At 50.8% G+C, this 20451-nt stretch overlaps 3 protein-coding genes across 3 annotated transcripts; all 3 read right to left on the bottom strand.

Annotated features, from left to right (window-relative positions):
* Positions 1-940: 940 nt before the first annotated feature.
* ANKK1 (ankyrin repeat and kinase domain containing 1) lies at positions 941-8387 on the bottom strand. Its single transcript, XM_035345889.1, has 8 exons — positions 8200-8387; positions 6256-6550; positions 5692-5843; positions 4717-4766; positions 4457-4612; positions 4081-4199; positions 3291-3336; positions 941-2915 (listed from the first exon to the last, which is right to left on the bottom strand). The coding sequence occupies exons 1-8, from the start codon at positions 8385-8387 to the stop codon at positions 1567-1569; spliced, it is 2355 nt and encodes a 784-aa protein (XP_035201780.1). The 3' UTR covers positions 941-1566.
* A 1095-nt stretch (positions 8388-9482) lies between these two features.
* LOC118178014 (uromodulin-like 1) lies at positions 9483-12589 on the bottom strand. The gene is made up of 5 exons (XM_035346222.1): positions 12440-12589; positions 11645-11884; positions 11058-11214; positions 10554-10683; positions 9483-10071 (listed from the first exon to the last, which is right to left on the bottom strand). Exons 1-5 carry the CDS (start codon positions 12523-12525, stop codon positions 9920-9922), a joined length of 765 nt encoding a protein of 254 aa, XP_035202113.1. The 5' UTR covers positions 12526-12589; the 3' UTR covers positions 9483-9919.
* Positions 12525-20126, bottom strand: LOC118177858 (mucin-17-like). Its single transcript, XM_035345888.1, has 4 exons — positions 19920-20126; positions 18665-18890; positions 12658-16883; positions 12525-12542 (listed from the first exon to the last, which is right to left on the bottom strand). Exons 2-4 carry the CDS (start codon positions 18720-18722, stop codon positions 12525-12527), a joined length of 4302 nt encoding a protein of 1433 aa, XP_035201779.1. The 5' UTR covers positions 18723-18890; positions 19920-20126.
* Between the last annotated feature and the right edge of the window lie 325 nt (positions 20127-20451).

The raw sequence follows: 20451 nt of genomic DNA, 5'->3' as shown, positions 1-20451 counted from the left end.
TCTGTTCCAACTCCCTGCTCCGTCCTGCCCAGCCAGCTGCCAGCTTTCCACATATAACAAGCAACCCTCAGGCACACGGAGCCTGCGGGGAGCTGCTGGGCACAACCTCCCTGCGTTAGGGCAAGTCCAGCTTTTGGCCAGGGAGGACAAGGAGCCCCCTGTCCTCTGCCATTCGCCCTGCTCACACAGGGTAAAGACCCAGTGCAGCATTTCTGAGTGGGTAAAGCACCAAAGATGGCTCTGGAATACCAGCAGAGCAAATACAAACAGTAAAAGCCATCCAGGTGGAGGAGATGGAGCCTCCAGCACAGCTCTACTGCTTTGCAGCCTGAGCACAGCTACCAGAGCTCATACAGACATTTTTCTAGAGCCCACTGCTGGGGCAAAATGACCTCTTGGCATGATGGCTGAGCCCTTAGTGGATCACAGTGGGATTGTCACAAGCTGTACTAAAATACTACTTACTAGGATAAAATAATCAAATCCATGAAGACTGCATGTTTTACAGAAAGATAATCAAGCCGTGTATATTAATAACCTGCAGCTAATGGGTGGAAGCAAGCCCCACCTGAATGCTCCCACTCCCAGCTACTCAGTGCCTTTAGAAAAGCAGGCCATGAGATTTGGCTACCCAAATTAAATACTGCTTTTCTAAGAAGGAACTCTTTTAACCTGTGAAAACCTTAAAGCAGCTTCTTGTCACTAGGACTGCAGGTTATTGGCAGCCTTCACGGCAGGGAACAGGATCCAGAACTGCACCCCTTTCTTGGCTTATCCTTCAAGTCCTTCAAGCCATCTTTCCAATGACAGCCTTGGTGCTAAAAGTCTGAAGGGTGGAGGTGGTCAACAAGTAATTTGAACATTCATGAAAAAAAAGCTCTTAGCCCCTTTTTAATTTTTTTTTCTCTGAAAGGATGGGGTGGAATTATTCTGGAATTTCTTTTCTCTATGTTGCATGCATTTAAATCGTTCCTACTAGTGATTTTTCTTCCTAGTTTTATTTTTAATAAAGATTCTTGTTACAAAAATGAGATGTCAGAAAATCTGACACGTTGCTGTACCATATGCTTAGTGTCTATTTCCAGCAGCAGGTGAGAATCTCAAGATTCAATTCCCACCTGTGCCAAGCCATTTTACACCAATCTGCTCTGTAGGAAAACATGGAATAAAAGCAATAAAATCTGTGGAAGACATACATATATGTGTGCTGCTGTGCGGTTTCAGCACTGTCCTTATAGAAAGGGAGTTCATATATCCATTTCCATCCCCACACAATGAGTATCACAACAGGAAAGCGTTGCCTAAAGCCAACATCACAAAGTCAACTACAAACTTGATCAGATTCAACTATTAACTTCTATAAGCTTGGTCAGTCTCAAAAATAACTTGTCATCTTCCTTCTATAGCTCTGTTTACTTTTACTTTTTTAGTGTTTATACTTAGGAACTTCCATTAAAGAAAAAAAAATGGAAATCTCCTGCAATCACCAGGTGCCAGGAGATGGTGGTTTAAGACGTAGCACCTGATGTTGGAAAACTCAAGTCGTAAATGCCAGACTTGATGAATCTACAAATCTGTCCTTCTTGGAACAAATCTGGGCCTTGAAATCTTAGCATCATTCCCCAGAGTCCTATTCCCTGATTTATTCATCAGTGAGTCCTTGCCTTGGAGCAGCGTAATGATATTTTCCTTCTGATGTCTAATTGCCAACTGGAGGGCTGTACAGCCAGTAATATCTTCCACATCCAGCAGAGCACCGGCCTTAATCAAGGTCTTGATAATGGCCATATTGCCCTTGAGGACAGCGAGGTGCAAGGGTGTCCAGCCCACTTTGTTCTTAGCATTGACATCTGCCCTGCACTCCAGCAGGTTGATGACGGTCAGAAAGGAGCCCCGCTGGACTGCAAAGTGCAGGGGGGCCCACTCCGACTTCTCGGCGATGTTGGGGTCTGCCCCACATCTCAGCAGCTCGCAGACCACCGGCTCTTCGCTGTAGCGAGTGGCCAGGTGAAGCGGCGTCCAGTCCATGCTTCCTCTGGCGTTCAGCTTGGCGTGGCTGTCCTTCAGCAGGTGGATGATTTCAATGTGCCCTTTGAAAGAAGCCAGGTGCAGCGGGGTCCAGCCTTTGTCTGTCCTCAGCTCCACGTTGGCTCCGTATTTGATGAGCTTCTCGCAGATGAGGTACTTCCCCCTGGCCACGGCCAGGTGCAGGGCGCTGTAGTGGTTTTGATCCAGGCTGTTGACGGAGGCCCCGTTCTTCAGCAAGTAGTGGACGACCCTGAACTTCCCCCGCTCCACCGCGACGTGAAGCGGCGTCCTGTGGTTCTTCTGCTTCTTCTCCAGGTCTGCTCCTTGGCTGGCAAGGAGTTTGACCAAGCTGACGTGCCCAAAGCAAGCTGCCACGTGGAGGGCCGTTTTCCCGTCTACCTCCTGGGTGTTGGAGTCAGCCTGGCGCGACAGCAGCACTCGGGCCACGTTCTCAAAGTTGTTCTGTGATGCCAAGTGCAGGGGGGTCCACCCGTCGTGCTCCTGAGCATTTACCTGTGCCTGGTGGTCCAGCAGGAGGCGGACAATTCTGTCGTCCCCATTCTGAGCTGCGAAGTGAAGAGGCGTCCAACCATCCTCATCGGGCATGTTGACGTCCGCATCGTGCTCTATCAGCACCGAGCAGACCTCTGGGGACCTCCTCTGAACAGCCACGATGAGCGGCGTGTAGCCACAGACTGCCTGGCAGTTCACGTTGGCTTTACAGCTCAGGAGAAACTTCACCTTGTCCACGTCTCCCTGGATCACCATGACGTGAAGCAGCGTGAGGCCGTTGTCGTGGACTCTGCAGATCTCCTCGGACAGGATGTCCTCAGGACTTTCGGTCTCACCCTGAGAAGGTGGCACACGGACCTCCTCTTTACCCGTTTCTAAAGGCGGGGGAAACAAAACAGCAGGAAGGGAGTGAGACCAAGTGAAACAGCTTGGTGTGCACAGGATGGGAGGGAGAGATGACAGCTGAATCTTCATACTATGCGATGAAATAAAAAGCATCTTAGAGGTAAGGAAGTGAGGCAAGACAGCTACACACACTCTCTTGCAAAGCAGAGAGGCATTTGGCCTCTCCATCTTGGGAGCGCTGCTATTTCCTGTATAGTTCATTTTCCTTAACTTAAAATGAAAAGTCACCCACAAGGAAAACTTCCTTGAGCCACATCCTTATCTCTGGAGAGCAAGGAAATAGGCTATTCTTGTGGTCTTCCCATTCTTTATCTTTGAATTATGAAGAAAAGTTCCCTACTTACCAGCACTTCTGGGCGCTTGGGAGAAGATAAACTCTTCTTTGTCACTCTCATTTTCAGGAAGGGGAAAAGAAAAAGCCGTAAGAGAAAGTTGCCTATTTGCAGTATATACTTTTTGCAGATTTCTTCTTTGCTCTAGAATTTCATATTACCATTATTGTGTTTTTTTGTCTTTTTTTTCCAGTCCTGTGAAAGTCAGCAGAGCAAATCATGACACTAATGGGAATGTAGGAACTTGGAAAAATTTTGGGATAACAATGAGGTTTTGCTCCTCTCACTCCTCTGCCACCAAACATACCCGTACTCTACCTCCTTACTAGTCACAGAAACACAGGGATTTAAAACTTTTTTTTTTTTTTTTTTTTTTTCCTTTTCTCCCTAAAGGTTATTTAAATTGGAATGCCCTCCATTTCTCAAAGCTAGAAAATGATCAAGTGAGCACATCTGCCAGTGCCATGAGCAGAACCACAGTGCATCTTTGGCTGCTTGATCTTCTGCTAATGACCGAGGCCTCCTTGATAAAACCCCTTCCTCTCAGCAAGCAGAAAGGTCTTCCTCTCGGACTGTCTATCATTTAATACACTGGCCAGCTTCGTAAATTTATTTATTTATTTTCCCATCCCCCTAAAAGAACCGTGGAGGTAACCCTATGCAAACACACTGGGCAGAGGGTGCTGAGGTGCTCTGTTAATAGACGGTGATGGGAGAGGAAACCCAGCCCTGGGAACTCGTAATACGAGGGAAAGGAGTCTGGGGAACTTCCCGAGGGCGCTGGGAGGCCTCCAAGGCTCACCTGCTGGCTCCCCGAGATGGCAGGCTTGTGGGACATCTTCCTGACAAGGCGCTCGTTCTCTGGATCTACGACGAGGCTTTGTATCAGGGACAGCAGCATGTCTGTTTCCACGGGGATATCTGCAAAGGGACCGTGAGCTGCACCCACGTGCTCAGAGCCCAGTCAGCACCCAGGGCTGGGGAAGTCCTCCACACAGCCCCCGCATGGGGAGGGGGAAAAAAAGGGAGAAATAGGATGTGCTGGCAGCAGATGGGCACCAAGCATTTCCACGGCAACAGGCTATTTATCTGGTAAGGACTTATACACAAGCTTATCCTCATTTGTGAATCCATGCAGCCGTCCTTTCCCTAACCTGTGCCACGTTTGGCTGCTGTACCTGTAAAGCTCGGCCGCTGCTTAGGGTCCTGGTCCCAGCACCTCTTCATCAAGTCTACCATCTGCTGGCATTCCCCCGGCCAGTCGTCGCTGGTGGGCTCCAGGCACGGCCTCTTTCCTGCTGCAACCTTGACTATAATGGCCATCATGTTGGCTCCTGAAAAAAAGTCACAGCAGTGTGTGCTGGGCTTTTCTCCGTGGAGATGGCTGTAATAAACATTTCATAAGTGCAGAGCATGTAAGAAGTGCTCTCATATTTACCTGCGTAAGGTTTCTTCTGCATAAGCACCTCCCAAATGACGATTCCGAAGCTGCAGGCAACGAGAGATCATGAGCAATCATTCCCATCGTGTTCTCATTGTGCATGGACATAAAATCCACTTATTGCTTTCATCTTCTTGAGAAATGGAAAAATAAGGAACGGCGGCCTTCAGGATGGAAGAACTAGGATTTCATCCCCCATGCCCCAAAAGGACAATATCTTCTGAATCACCGCATACATCTCTAATGGCTCAGCTGCAGGGCTGGTGCAGTGAATGAGTGACTTACAGCATTTCCCACGAAAGTCAGCCTCTAAGTGCCTTTGTAGTCCATTTTATCCCTGTTTTGTCACAGAGTCCCTGACTAGAGCAGGTTCATGTGCCCATGCAAATCCTCTGCTTTTGGTCTTGGGTTGCTGTGTAATGCAGTAACCAAGGAGCTGACAAATTTCCATAATGTACCTTGCATATGTGGGTTGCACAGCAATTTGGCCAAAAGGAAAGAAGCAAAGTTAAACATCTTTTCTCCACCTGCTACTGACCAAAATGAAGCTGCATACCCAAGTAGCCAAGCAATGTTACAGTCATCTTAAAATCAGAATAAATCTTAGCAGAGACTGCTATGAAAGAACAGACGCCGTCTGCTGTGTGCTCTGATCCTACTCCTTGCCCATAACAGCTCCCAGCACTCTAGGAGGCTGTGAGGGAACCCACGGCAAGGCAGTCTGCAGCTCTCACGGGACCAGTGCTGCCTGGAGAGGCTCCTGGAAAGGAACAGCTGGTTATCCACACACCACCCCCTTCCCTCTGCTCCCACCTCTGAGGTCAGAGCAGCGCACATCGCTCCCAGTGCTCCCAGCACGTCCCCCACCAAGGACATTTGCAACAAAACGAGGCAATGCCACAGGCTCTATTCCTCTGTGCAAGAGCCAGGTGGCAACCCCGTCTCACCTGTGCACAGAAAGGCAGTCCGTACCTGTACACATCGTACTTGATTCCTGGGGGCTTGGTGTTCTGGAGGAACATTTCGGGGGGGATGTAGCTCAAAGTGCCTCTCAGAGCAGAGCTTTCAATGTATTGCATTCGGCTCGACTGCTCCATCCATTTGGATAGCCCGAAGTCTGAGATCTGCAAGCAGAGACAAGGAGAGCCCCCCCCTCTAGCACTCACACACCTTTCCTTATTTCAGCTCAGAGCTAAATATCCCTCCATCCTTCACAATCAGGAGTGTGAGGAGGCACCTAGCAGCTGAAACACAATAGACCCTGGTAAAACTGAAGCAGTGCTTTCCTCTGAGTCCAGCAGATCAACATTTGCCCCCAGTCTGTATCCCTAAGTTCCCCCTTCTGGCACAGCTTGCCTGTATGATCTGGAGTACACCACACAATTTATTTACCAGCTGTTTCCTACAAGCCCCAGTGGTCAATCATTCACCGAGCGTTCCTGAAGACCCCACTTCATTAGGTTTCTGGACTAAAAATAACCCATACACACTACTGCTAAGCGAAATAACCTGTCCCTACAAGCATTAAGGTCCTACCTTGACATGCATGTTCCCGTCTAGGAGAATGTTCCCTGGCTTTAGATCTAAGTGAAGCAAAGGAGGTGTCATGCTGTGCAAGAAATTCATCGCCAAGCCCATCTCGTGGATAACCCGGAATTTGAGCTGCCAGGACATTTTGTGAGTGGGGAGGATTTTCTCCAAGGACCCTCTGGCCATATATTCCATCACTATGCCCAGAGGCCTGTTGCAGACCCCATAGATAGTGACAATGTGCTGGAATTTGATTTTCTCCATCTTGGTTGCCTCTTCCATTAGACAGTTCACACTGGTTCTGAAAAATATATATATATATATTTTAAATAATAAATAAATAAATAAATAAATAAATAAATAAATAAATAAATAAAAGGAACCAAGAGATGTCATCAGTGCTGATCCAGAGGCAGAGTTACTGGGAGTGACTGAATAGCTTAGGGATATCCAGCCTTTCCAAGCAGCTCTGCAAACCCTAGGATGATTCATTCCCATAAATCAAAAGCACGAGGTGTTAGGACTTTACAAAATGGCCCGAGGATTTTGTGGGCAAATTCAACCACCAGCCTCCTGTCCTTGTCCATCTGCTCGTTTTCACACCTTGGTGCATTCCCCAAGTGCCGCTTCCCTGCGAGCACGGCGTGGGGAGCAGCAGGGTGCTCCCTGCCTTTTCCATGCCCCCTGTCCCCAGGGCACACACAGGGCTCACAAACCTGCAGGGATCTGCCCATGCCTAAGCTCTGCCTGCAGCTTTGGTCCCAGGGGCAGTCTAGACATGTCTGCCCATTGTTGCCAGCTTTGCCAGACCTGTTCCACTAAACCTTTGCATTTCCCTACCTGTTGAACAAGCCGGGGTGCTCAGAGCACGCTGACAGCAGCCAAGGCAGTAAAAGTGCCAAACCTGCACTCATAAAGCCCGCCTGGGAATGGATCTGGGCTTGCAACTACATTATGCCAAGACACTAATGTGTCTAAACTTAGTTCAGCTAAGCAAATCCCTCTGCCAGACTCCCTCCAGCAGGCTCACCCCAGTAAAACACAGCTCTGAAGGAGCCGTCTCGGGTGTTTTGCTTCCCACGGAGGAAGAGAGGCCGTGGCATAGGGCAGCACGCTCTTGCCTTGCAATACAGAGCTTGTGGGGGTGACAAAAGCTTGTCGTTAACCAGAGCAGCCCCCAGGCTGCTTGCCACATGTAAGGGGAAGGAAGGCCTTTGAAAAACATACAAGAGAGCGCAAAGTTGTATTAAGGACAAAACAGCATAACCTCAGTCCCTAGGAGACCCGAACAGTAACTCATAAAGGCACACGCGCTGCCAGGTATTTTCCCCAAACTCAGATTTTCAGATTTGGTTTTTCAAATCCTGCTGACTGCAGAAATATTTCAAAAAAAAAAAAAAATAGTGAACATTTCTGCTTGCATGGAACATGTACTAGGAGTTGAGATAATCCACAAGATCAAGCTCATTAGAATGATACACACAGAAGTGATTAACTTGACACAATTTTTCCTCAGAAGAGAAAGTGCAAATGTAACATCCGAAGAGCACAAGCATTGCAAACTCAAGGGGATGAGCACAGGACCTGTGATCCTATGGATCACTGCCCAGATGAAACCACCTCAACTGTTGTCAGCAACGTTACAGGAAAAGTCCTATCGCCATGTGATTTTTAGCCAGACAGGATCCTTTCAGCTTGAACACATTAAAATTTTAGATAAATAACTTCATTGTCTCAGCAAGCCCAGCCAAAAGAGCTGGAAATTGTCTCCCTGGGCTTTAAATCTGGTGACTTTACTAATTTAGTTTAAAAGCTACTCCTAACTCCCAGATTTCGGTGCTGGCTGTGATGAATAAGCTCTCCTCTCCCCTTGCAGGCGCACATACACGTACGGGCAGCAGACCTGTCCTTGGTGGCACGACCAGGAGCTGGAAGAGAGCTGGTGGTTACCTCTCCGCGCTGGAGTCCTGCAGCAGGTACGGCGAGCATTTCACCGCATAGACCGTCCTCCACCTCCTGTGCTTCACTTGGTACACGCACCCAAAGCCTCCGCTGGCCACCTTAACCCAGTCCTCTTCGAAATCCTCCTTGCTGAAGATGGTTAAGCTGCCCAGCTGCGGGTCTGCCTCCGCGGTCATGGCAGACAAGGCAGCCTGGCTGGCTGCCTCCCGCTCGGGCGCTCTCCGGGAAGAATCAAGGAGCTCCCCTGCTCCCGATTTGCATGGGGAGGTGGGGAGTGACCCGAAATGAGCCATGTTACTCGCTGCCAAGAGGTGGATCCCGAGCATCACCCTCGCCCCGTGCGAGGAGCCGCACTGCTGCAGGGCCTGGAGCCTCGCTGGGTGCAAATCCCCATCCGCCCGCCTGTCCCACACCAAGCAGTGCTTACACCAAGCCAAGGACTTTTCGGTTTCTATGTCCTGCCAGTGGGCAGGCTGGGGTGCAGCAGGATCTGGGGGGGGGACAGACCCAGGACAGCTGACCCCAACTGGCCCAAAGGGTATTCCACGCCACAGGACATCATGCTGGGCAATTATATGGCTGGGGTGGGGGGACCGGCTGCTTGGGCATAGGCTGGGCACTGGTGGGTGGGTGTTGAGCAGTTGCGTTGTGCATCACTTGTTTTGTACACATGGTTATTAGTAGCACTCTTACCATTGTTGTTATTATTTTCCTTTATTTTCTGTCCTAGTGGACTGTCTTTATCCCAACCCACAGGCTTTGTTTTTCTGATTCTATCCCCCATCCCAGAGAGGGGAGGGTAAGGGGGCTGAGGTCAAACCAGCTCCCCCCCCAGATAACTCTGACCCCCTCCACCATAACCATGTTACTGCAGGGTAATTGTCATCAGGTTTTGACCTAGAATGTGTAGCTACATAGCAGATCCGCAGAGATTCTTGTAAGGAAATGGACCCAGGTAGAAGCGTGAGCTACGTCGCTGCTGCATTTGACACAGGCACTCTGGCAACGGCCCCTTTGCTGCCTGCATCCTGGCCCCAGGGGTAAAGAAACTGAGGACTGAGACGGTGAAAGGGGTGTTTTTTATGTGCTCTGAAATGCAGACTTATGGACAACGCTTTTGCGTGCTGAACTTTTTCCCATTATGTACATTTTACTAAGAGGCGGATACTGGAAACTTGCTTCCACCAAAAGCAAGAGAACACCAGCGTGAGTACAGGCGGAGAGAAAGGGGACCCAGCTCCTGAGGCGTGAGAAAAGCCAGTGAGAGTAGCTGCTGAGCTGGATCTCTGAAGCTCTTGGTTCCTGTCCCTGTTCCCAACCACTAACCTTGAGTTTTGTTATTTTCTCAACAATCTGGTCTGCCTGATGGCATGGCTCTAGTCTAGTGCTTTATTTTAGGTAGATCTACTGCACCCTGACAACTTTTCCATTTCTGTGAACAGACTGCGCGCTGGTGCTTGCACATATGGCATTTTAAGCTCTGCTCTCCCTTTTAGCTGAGCTGCTCCTACAGCCCTCTCTATGCTGCAGCTTGTGGATCTGCTCACAACGAAGGGAAGAAAGGCAGGAGAGATGTGCTTAAAGCAGAGTCTGGAGAGCTTGCTCCCTGGGTCAGCAGAAGCTCTACAAAAGCAATACAGGGTGCAATGCAACATCAATCGCTTTTCTGATTATTGTAGCCATGGTGTGGGACCTGCAGAAGTCAGCTTCACAGGCCGCGGATTTCTCCAAACTGTGGACAACCTAGGTTTTTTGTTTTCTGTCGGTGATGCAACCAAAGGCTGATGAAAGCACTGCCCAGGACAGCAAAGCCAGTCAGGGACCCCAGCAGAATGGGCACCAGCACGGCAGAATCAGCACCTGGAAATAAAGTAATCGAGCTGTCAACAGCGTTAAGGAGATAAGGAAGAAGAAAGGAGGCTAAAACGCCCTCCATCCTTACAGCATGCCAAGCAGGTAGGGCTGTTTATTCCAGAGAGCAGTCTGGATGGGTAGTTCCCCTTCTAACACACTTTGCCTTCAGATCTCACAGTAAATACTCTTTGCATAAGAATGTCAGACACAAAAGTTAAGTGACTCTCAGAGATGGTGCCAGTGGATATAAGTAGGCTGTCATGCTCATGATGTGCCGGGCTGAATCTCTCTCCTTTCTACCTGCTGGGCAACAGCTGATTAACTAAACCAGCTGCTGTATTTCACCTGTGGACAGAAAGAAAAATGAAAATGCTCCCAACTGGTGACCAGCCTTATTCTGCTACCATTTTCCTTACAGCAGGCAAAGTCACACTGAGCAGAGACTTCTGCATGAGAGAGCCAGAGAGAGATGCAAATCAGGGACCCACCTTCCACAGGCTTATAGAGAAACCTGTCCGTGGTTCGCAGAACTGGACCAAACGAGATCAGGTTGCGCAGCTGCCCAGGGCTGTTCCTGTCACCTGGCTGGGGAAGCGGCTCCACGCTGTCAAAGCAGCCCTGGGGAAGATAGGTGGAAGGCTCTGAACACGTCCTGAATGTGTCACCCCGAACCCCGCACCAGCGGCTCGGCTCTGTCCCAGCAGCCGGAGCCATCCCCTGGGCTCGGGCTCCGTCCAGCTCTGCTGCTGCTCTGAGGATGATCTGCCCTACACTTGGACCTGCCCCTGGATCAGCTATTCCATAGCTCCTTTCCCTAGTGATTAACTTGCTTGTTAACATGCTTCCTATGTGGATTACACAAGGCACAGGTAAATCATTTCTGCATCTTTATAGCCCACCATCAAGGCTCTTTACATCGACTGCACTTGCTGGAAGCACCAAATCTTTTCAAAAGATCCCGAGGCCAGCGAGGGCGGACCCTTCCCACATACCTGTTCACAGCCTGGTTTGCCGTGCAGACAGACACTGAGCTCGCAGTGCAAATAGGCCACCGAGTGGTTCAGCATCTGGAACAGCTGGATGGTGAAGCTAGCAGCTCTGGGCTCGCTGCTCTGCAGTACCTGGATGTGTCTGCATTCAGATAGCAGCCTGGCAAGGACAAATGGAAGCAGCTTCAACTTCCAGCACTCCCTGACCTCCCATTATATCCAGTACAGGTAAATCTGGAAGCCCTTTTTACTGATGGCAATAACATGTAGCACTTCCGAGACACATTTCATGCCCCGGTGGCTTTATAAACATCATCCAATGAATCCCCCAACACCCCTGTGCACAACCCAGACAGGTCAGGCAGCGATAGCCGTGAACTTCATGTGGAAGTGGGACGGCTCATTGCATAAAATAATGGGTGAAGGGAGGAGAGCCTCATGTCTCACTGAGCCCTTGGTGCTGACAGCGAGGGGAGCAGAGCACTCCTGGACTCATTCTCACCGCTTTCATCTTGCTCAGCACCACAGAGGCCAGGCTGCAGCCCCGGGACAGGAGCGAGGGGTGTCCCCGGGCCATCCTTGTGCCATACCTGGGGAGCAGGCAGCACACGGCGCCGGGGCCCCCCGGGCTGCTGGACGGCGTCACGCAGCAGGAGCGGACCCGCAGCACGGGCTGGCTGCTGCTGCTCCGCACCGCCAGGGAGGCCAGGAAGGCGTCCTGGGGAGGTGCTGAGCCCTGCAGCTCCGGGCTTGCTTCTGCCGCAGGGCGCAGGCTCATCTGCACCGTGTAGTTGCCAGAGCCACAGGCCTCGTCGCTGACAACTGCGGTCCTGGAGGGAAAGAAGGAAAGAAGCTGAAGCCCAGCCCAGCTCTGCATTAAGATCAGTTCCCTTGGTGAAACCAAGCAGATCGGTGAGCTCAGTTTGTAAACGAGCTGAATCGGGTGAACGGCAAGTAGATCCCAGAATGGCAGAGCCTGCCATGGTCAGAACAGCCTCCTGTGGCTGCACAGGCACCTCGTCTGAGCGAGGGAAACGTGGGAGCATGGTGCTGTGCAGGGATATCTGCCTCTTTGCTAGAACAATGATTGTGCTAGCAGATGCTCCCACTTGCAAAACTGCACGTAGAATTGTTCTGGGAGGAGAGGCAGAGAGGCAAAGGCTACTGTGAAAAAGAAAGCGAGGTCCAAAGGACAGCATTAATATCTGAAGCATGAAAAGATTTCTTCCTGTAAGATGTGAGGTCATTGCAGACTGAACTGAATGTTTTGGAAACAACAATACATCATCCCCGTGATGCTGAGCTCATGGAGCCGTTTGGATGTTAACCCCCCCACACCCCGTAAATCACACAGCCTGAACACCCGTCAGCAACTCGACAATTACCCGCTGAGAACGGCACCGTCCTGCTGCAAAACCCTCCTCTGCCGGGATTCACTCAGCAGCACCCCAGGCTCCGAACCCGGGAGCATTAGAGCAGGTTCTGAGCCTGCGGGGGCTCCGTGGGTCACCCAGCGTGGTCCTGCCTCCTCCTCGGCCTCCGTGCCCAGCAGCAGCTCCTCGGCGGGTCCGGTGCCCGTGGCACCCAGCCAGGGATTGCTCACTGCAGGATGCGAGGGGCTCCCCGGGGTTGGAGGCGATGGGCTCAGGTCTCCGGTTAGGAGCATCTCAGCACCTTCAGCAGCTGCTTTATTTAAGGCAGCGGGCTGACTGGTAACCTTACTCGCAGGTACAGAAAGTGGTTTTGCTGTAGATGTAGCAGCGTGCTGGCTGGAGTGGAGAGCCTCCTGCTCCGTGCTGGCTCCCAGGGGCACCTTCTCCTCCTGTGCCTGAGGTGCTGAGGACGTGGCTGCCTGGCTGAGCACCTGGCTGGCGGTGGCTGTGTCCCCTTCCAGCAACACACCCTCGCTCTTCGCCCCTGATGCAGGGACCTTGGCTGAGCTGCTCATTATGGTGATTGTAGGAAACACCATGTTCGGGTCAGACTGGAGAGCTGATGTTGGCAGGAAAAACACTCTTTTTTGGGTAACTGAAGTGGTGATATAATCATTCTTAGCCGCAGAGAGAGAAGTCACTGCTAATGGAGACGGCGATGTGGTCTGTGCCAATTTAGGCTCGCTCTCAAGAGCAATCACAGGCTGTGCAGCCGCAGACGGCTGTGCTGGAGCTACACCAGCCTCACTGCCGAGAGCTGCTGCGGGCGGCTGCTCTGTCTTTGTGCTAAACACGGCCGGCAGAGACGTGCTGGTTCCCAAGAACCCACCAGCTCCCCTTTTTCTTCCACTGGTGCTGCCTTCAGTTGGTTTCCCATTTTCTCCCCCGCTGGCTGGTGAGGACAATGCAGAAGGTGCTCGACCGCTTTGGTCACGTTTCACAGCGGATGGCAGGGGAACGTGGGCTGACACCAGGGAGGGCTGGCTCGCAGGGGACATCCTCGGGAGGATGCTAGGCACCAGCAGTTCCCCAGAAGCTGCTGTTTTGACCTTCGCTGCCAATAGGGTACGTGCTGGTACTGGTGTTGGGGTCTCCGTCCTGACAACGGGCTTGGGCACGACGGTAATGAATTCCAAGTGCTTGGTGAGATCAGGTTTTATAGAGGTAGGGGTGACTGGTGCTGCTTTAGCATGCGGGGTGACTCCAGAAGAGGCAGTGCTGCCCGCCCTGCCATCATTTCCAGCTGGAAATGCTGAGAAAGCCGACACAGCACTGGGTACAAATGGAACTTGCGACGGCAGCCTTCGGAGCGACTTGGTGGTTAGCAGACTTTGTGACACGGACTGCAAAGGCACAACGCTTGGGGACATCTTTAATGGGTATTGTACAGTTCCAGTTGAGCTCAAACACTCTGTGCACTGTGCATGGGCAGAGGAAGATGGGCTCACTGAGCCCCGGCCACGGGTGGTGGTCTGCAGCATCAGTCCCGTACCGTGCTGCACCTGACCCACAGCCCCTGCCACAGGGAACAGAGGCTGGGCTGGCCTCAGAAGACCCGTGAGTCCCACTGCTGACAGCAAAGGGGTTACAGAAGAAGAAAGAGGCTTTTCAGCTTTGAAAAACCCTGTGGGGGCAGTATGGGGGCTGTGCTGTGTGGGCACCAGCACTGGTGACCCCAGGGAGGTGGGAGGCTGGGTTGCTGTACCACCGGGGGAAGGCACCTCGGGGACAGGAGCAACAGGGGAAGGGGCAGCAGCTGCCTGCAGCTCCTCGGGCAGCCCCCGCAGGTGAGGAGCCTGTGCTGCTGTGCTCGTCCTCAGCTGCAGGTCCAGCAAGAGAGCTGCTGCTGGGGCAGTGGCTGGAAGGGAACTAGGGATGGCCACGTAACTTGCCTTAGTCAGCACTGGCTGAGAAGTTACTTTTGCTTTCTCCGCTCGCTGGTCAGAAGCAGTGGAGAGAGTAGTTTGAGGTCTCAGAGACGCCCTAGTGGGATACAAGGAACTAGTTGTCTCTGGGATGTCACGGCTGTGTTCGTTGGTAACCACGGTCAGACCTTGCTTGTTTGTGAATGAGAGGGCACTTCTGTGGTCGTCTTCACCCTGAGGAGAGGGCACCATCTGTAAGTCTGCTCTGGCCGTGGGAAAAAGGATAAATACAGGCTTAACCAGAATTAAGCTAGAAGGACTCCCATTTTGCAAGTTTGCAACATCTACTAACGAAGAATTCGATGCTGCCAGGATTTGTTGAACAGAAGCCAGAGCCCCAACACTGGTATTAGGGAAACTTGCAGGCAAAGGGGACTCTTGCATGGGGAGCAGGCAGATCATGCCATCGGTATTCTTAAGCAGAAAGGACAAATACAGTGATGAGGGGAGCACTTTAGGTTGATCAGTTCTGAAAATGCTGAGGTTTTTGGTAGCTGCATCATGCGATGCACCAAGCTGCTGCAGCAGTGCTTGTGCCAGATGTGCTGGGATCTCCGAAACAACGGGCACCGCCGGCTCAGGACGTGCTGCTGTTGTGCTGGATGGGCTTTCCTGTGCGTGGGGTGGGTGCAGTCTAGCAACAAAAGCTTCCAGGCTGCCAGCATGCTGGATCGGGGAGGCTGAAGGGGCAGAGCTGTCAAGAGAAGCTTTCTGGTTCTCCTCATGCAGTCCAGAGGGGCTGGAGACCACGTTGCCTTGTGGAGTCAGTGGAAGAGAACCAGCCTCATCTATCTGATGTGGAAGACTTTTCTGTCCCTTGGAATCTTCCACCATGCTCATCTGCGGCCTCATGGCGAATGCTTCCTGAAGTCCGGGATGGGCTGAAACGCCTTGAACCTGAGACCCAGAACCAGCAGCAGCAGCTGATGAAGTCAGGACGTGGAGTCCTCTCGCAGCAGAGGTGGGGATGCCCCTCGGCTGCAATCCAACATAGGAAGGCACAGATGTAGCTAGAGGCTGAAGTGCTGCGTGAACAGCAGCAGAGGCGCTTACAGCTGGAAGGGCTGCCTTCTCAAAGGTAGGTGCACCTGGAAGGACCGGAGATGTCGCTCCTTTTAGCTCTCTAGTGGTTTGGGAGAGGTTTAATGTGGAGGTTTGTGACTGGTCTAATGAAGGTGAATTCGAAGAAGCCTGGGGGCTCTCAGAGGATCTGGATTTTTCAGGCTTACTTGTCATCATCTGGTGATCAGCATCTCTTTGTAAAACTGGGACTGTGCTTTCCTGAGTGCTCCTGTTGGCTTCATGTGCAGCATGGTGTTTAGTACAGTTGAGGGTCCGGGACAAGGAGAAAGGCTGTGGTCTATCAGCTGCATTAACGGGCCCTTGAAATGGAGGGGGAATCAATTCGTCATGACCTAGAGCCTCAGGATGCATCGGTAATGAAGATGACTGTGCATTGCCTTGCAGGAGCTGCTGGAGAGCAGGCAACAGCGTTGTGCGTCTAGAACCATTTATTACAGCTGTTAGTGTGTTTCTGCCTTCACTGCTTGCTGTTTCTTGGTTCAGAGGAAAAACTGGGGGAAACTGAACAGCAGTTGTCTGCGTCACTCTGAAATAGGCTGCATCAAGGCCCACCGAAGCTGGCTTTTGGGGGATTGCAGAAGTAGTAACTTGAGCATCCACACTCCGAGTCCTCTTCCCATATGCAGGTGTCACAGCAGCTCTGCTGTCAGGCTGGACTTGGGGACTTGTGTCCCTTGGCCTTTTGGTAGTGGGAGGTGATAATGTTGGTAACCGACCCACCCCTGCACTTACAAGAGCCATCTTAACGCTGATGGGAGATGGAGATGTTGCTGTTTCTTTTCTTGGAGGATGAAAATTTACTGTTGAAGTCAGAGGAGAAATTTTAGGACTTGGCGCCTCCGTCTGCTTGATAACAGGAATGGGAGAGACAGCTGTAACCCTCCGAGAGTCTTGGTGCACCCCCCCAGTGGGAGTGGGCTGGGGCAGCCCAGCGCTGGAGCTGGTCAGGCTGAGAGCAGCCTCAGGGAGGGTTTGTGCTTTGCCTGGCACTGACCTCTCTGACTGCTCTGGATGGGTGGTGGCCTGTGATCCTTGTGCAGAGGTGGGGCTGCTTACATTACTCAGGAGATCATTAGGAAACGTGTCTCCAGCATGGGGTTTTAAAGCAGACAGTTGATCAGACCCCTCCAAGTTTCTAACCACCTCCTTAGGCAGTGTGGCTGTTGCTCTTGCAGCTGTCTCTGTGCGGACAGGAATGAAGTCAGCTGCCATTTCACTGGTAGGATCAACCGCCGCAGTCTGAAAATGGAAATTCACCTCCTCCGAGTCACCTCCTGTAACAGGGAGCTCCTCGCTGGGCACCGGGCTGCTCTCGGCTCTCAGCTGGGCTCCTCCGGGAGAGCCCAGGCCTGGTGCTCCACTGACGTGAGGCTCGTCTCTGGAGGCACCTGATGAACAGAAAGCAAGCTTTTGTCTATTTCCTTGTAGGTGAACTTTTCACAGTGTGCAGCAGGCTGAAGGGGAAGCAGAAAGTTTCAGGAGCAGGACGGGCAGCTCCAGCACTGTTCTTACAGGCATTACAGAGAATGAAGCCCCCCAGTTGCCCAGGAACAGGCTGGTAGCTCTTCAATAGCACCACAAAAAGCGATGTATATGTGATTGAACTCACCCACCTGCCCCCCCCGTTCCCCAATCCTGTGATGATTCTCCCCATTCACAGTGGGTGACCAGGCTGTACAAAGCCGTTTTGCTTTGAAAAAGTGACACAGAGCTTAGTAAGTTTGCTACCTTTAGCTTTTCACATCCAAAGCAGACACTTCATCATTTTAGAGGCAGACCTAAGATTTTAAATGCTATTGTTTTGTCCACATATTTTTTTCTCCTCACATTCAGAAGGTTGACATTTGCAAGGATGCTTTCAAAGCCATGGACTAAACTATTAATGTACTTTCCTCCCCCAAAACTTTAAGCATTTTCCCTTAGGTACCTGCCAGAAACTGCATGCATCTGAAAACTAAGATGCGATTATACATTTAAGTGTTGCGCATTTAAATTGTGTTTTTGATGAAGCCAAAGCAGAGGCTGAGCAGCTTCATTTCAGATAAAAGCCCTGGGGTTGGTGCCCAAGTGCAATGCCTTGAGAGGAGATGATGACTTCCCTGTGGTCACCTGCAGGACCGGTACTACTCCAGTAATAATGAGCAGGGGAAGCTGATATAAGGGAACCCAAGGCGCTGATATATTGCTAAAAAACAAATGGAGGTTAATGGATGATGGAGACGGGGATATTAAGCTTACAAAATATTTTTGAATTGTGATTTTGCATAAACAGACAGAATTGCTGTTTAGCCCCAGCTCAGCAAAGCAACACAAGCAATCTGCCTAAAATATGCACACACTCAAATGCTTTACAGAATCAAGGTCTCAGATTAAGAAAGCGCTATAAATATACACAAATACACCTCACAAGGGGACAAGTTAATTTAAAAACAAGACAAATAGAATTACAAATTTGGTGGAAAATTTCTTGAACGCCCACTCCTAAGTTTATCTTTACTGAAGAAACTACCCTGCCTGAAGACACAAGGCTGCTTTCAAGAGCCAAGTTTAATTTATGCACCCTTGCAGGGTATGCTCACAGGCTCACAATAAGAGGTAGAAAGTGAAGACTGACTGGTGCCCTGCTATGAGTGACAGTAGCCCTAGGAAGTTGCTTGAGGCACGACAGCATTACAAGCTCACCATTGCTTTCAAACTATCAGAAATGTTTGGCCAGCCAGCTGTACCCAAAGAAAATGCAGAACAGCGCACTACTGTACAGTGAGCAGGCAAGACCATGCTTCATGTAATGAACAGAGATGCCTGGAAATATATTTTTTAACCTGGGCTGCAGCAGACATGAGGTTGGCCCCCAGTTCTGATATTGACTGGCTCTATGAAGAGTGGCTGTTTGGCTCTGCTTTCCCCCACATCCTTCAGGGAAGGGACCCTCTCCCAGTTCAGATTCATATCACAGCTGTGCCCTGATCCCACAGCAGAAACCATTCAATCCAAATCTTGAGCCTTACAGCACAGCTGCACAAACAAATAAGCTGCTCCTTCATCTCCTTGCTGTCCCACACCTCAGACTGATGGCAGATTATCTAGCATAGCTTTTTTGCTTGCTGACAGTACAGGAGAAGGCGGCAGAAAGACAGCACGTGAGGTTAGGACAGGGCACACCACTCACCAGATAAATCCAATAGTTCAGATGCCATCAGGATAAAGATGGGAAACTTCTCCTGCATTTTGTGAAGCAGCTCCTGAGTCACCCCAACAACAGTCTGTCCAGATCGGGAGCAGCTTGCTAAGGTCTCGCTGCTGCCCCTCAGCAGCGAGCATTTGCTGGGTTTGTTCTGGAAGGGCAGAGTATTGGGTTACTTTATAAGAGCTTATGCCAGACAGCAACCAATAACCTGTTCCATAAATAAATAAATAAATAAAAGCCGGCACCAATTGGAATCAAATGATTTTTAGCAAAAACGTGTGTTCATGTTCACGGCAAAAATAGAAAATGTGATTGTGAGTGTGAGAGGTTGCCCGTGCAAAGGCAACAATTCGTTTCTGAATTAAGGGTTAAAATGGTGCCTGGGCCAACAAGGGTCTGAGGTTTTTGACAGTTTGTTCTGAGGCAGACATACACAGGGATCGGCCGGGATGCCCGATGGAGGCACCTCAATAAAAAACAAACCATTCGGACCACTCTTTGCCTCCGTGAGCCCAAGGGGCACACATTCTCTCCCCACGACCTGTCGGGTAGGACTAGGCCACAAAGGAAAGCGGCTGTGGTGCTGCCACCACCACCCCAGCGGGCCCAGCCTGGGTTTGTTCCCCAGGCCGCAGGACGAGCCAGGGAAAGCGGGTCGCAGAACAGGCCTGACCCCTCCGGCTCCTTCTGTGAGGCTGGAGTAAGGACCATGGGCAAGGAGCAAGCGTGACAAACAGCTTAACAAGTACAGCTTAAACTGTCACAATACCAGAAAAGGCCACAGGCTTGTTAAGCAGAGTCACAGTTACGCCCCTTTTTCCTTCGGGAATTAGGCCCCATCGTCCTCGCAAATGTTGGCCTGAGGTTTGCAAGCAGTACGGGTCAGGCACCCTTTTAGCACCAGGCAGCTGCACACATACAAAAGCAAGAAAAACTCTGGGAGATGAAAATTTAGAGCAGCGCAGGCTAAGGAGATAAGAGAGAACATTATTACATAGCCACGAGTGTTGTGAGTGCAGTGGAAATTGCATCTAAAAAATGAGCAAAATTCAGATAAGCAGCATAATGACAGCTCAGAAAAGCACTGTAAAGGACACCAAGGAAGAGGCGATTGCTCTTGAGGGTAATAACAATAAACCATTATCCACCCTTCAGCAAACTGATGAAGTGTTGTGCAGATAGCACAGCGGGTTAGCTACTGACAGACCCCATTTCCAGTCCCAGCCACGTCACTCACCTGAGCAGGATAAGCAAGGTCAGGCCACTTCATCCACTCTGTAAGTTTGGAAGTCATCCTGACTGGCATTTGTACAGCACCTGACACACAGGGACTCTAGTTTTAGTCGGTGCCTTAACCCCCAACCAGCACACAGTAACTTGTCATGTTAGCTAGCACTCAGAATGCTCAGAGAATGGAGAAGGCTCCATTTCCAGGAGCTCCACACCTCCCAGCTGCAGTCTCTTATCTGCTGCTCAGCAGTGTGACCTGGACTTGTCTGCACACAGCCGACAGCAGGTCCAGTCCTGCATTTCTTAGAGCTGCTATTTCTGCTTCCAACGCACTGTGATCAAAGTTTGAGATCTGCTGTTCAACCTGTATCATGCTGGCAGGTTCTTTGTGCTTCAGATGGAATTATAGCATGTACAAGCTCAATGACCCTTCTGAAATGGTCCAATTGCTTGGGTCCATGTCCCATTCCCAAATGGCAATAGGGCCCGGCCTGCTCATAAACACTCTGCAGTACTAATGCTTTTTGACGAGCATCACT

Source organism: Oxyura jamaicensis, chromosome 24, assembly GCF_011077185.1.
Source record: "Oxyura jamaicensis isolate SHBP4307 breed ruddy duck chromosome 24, BPBGC_Ojam_1.0, whole genome shotgun sequence".
NCBI lineage: Eukaryota > Metazoa > Chordata > Aves > Anseriformes > Anatidae > Oxyura > Oxyura jamaicensis.
The sequence above is the reverse complement of the archived record's forward strand: the minus strand, read 5'-3'. Positions and strand labels throughout refer to the sequence as shown.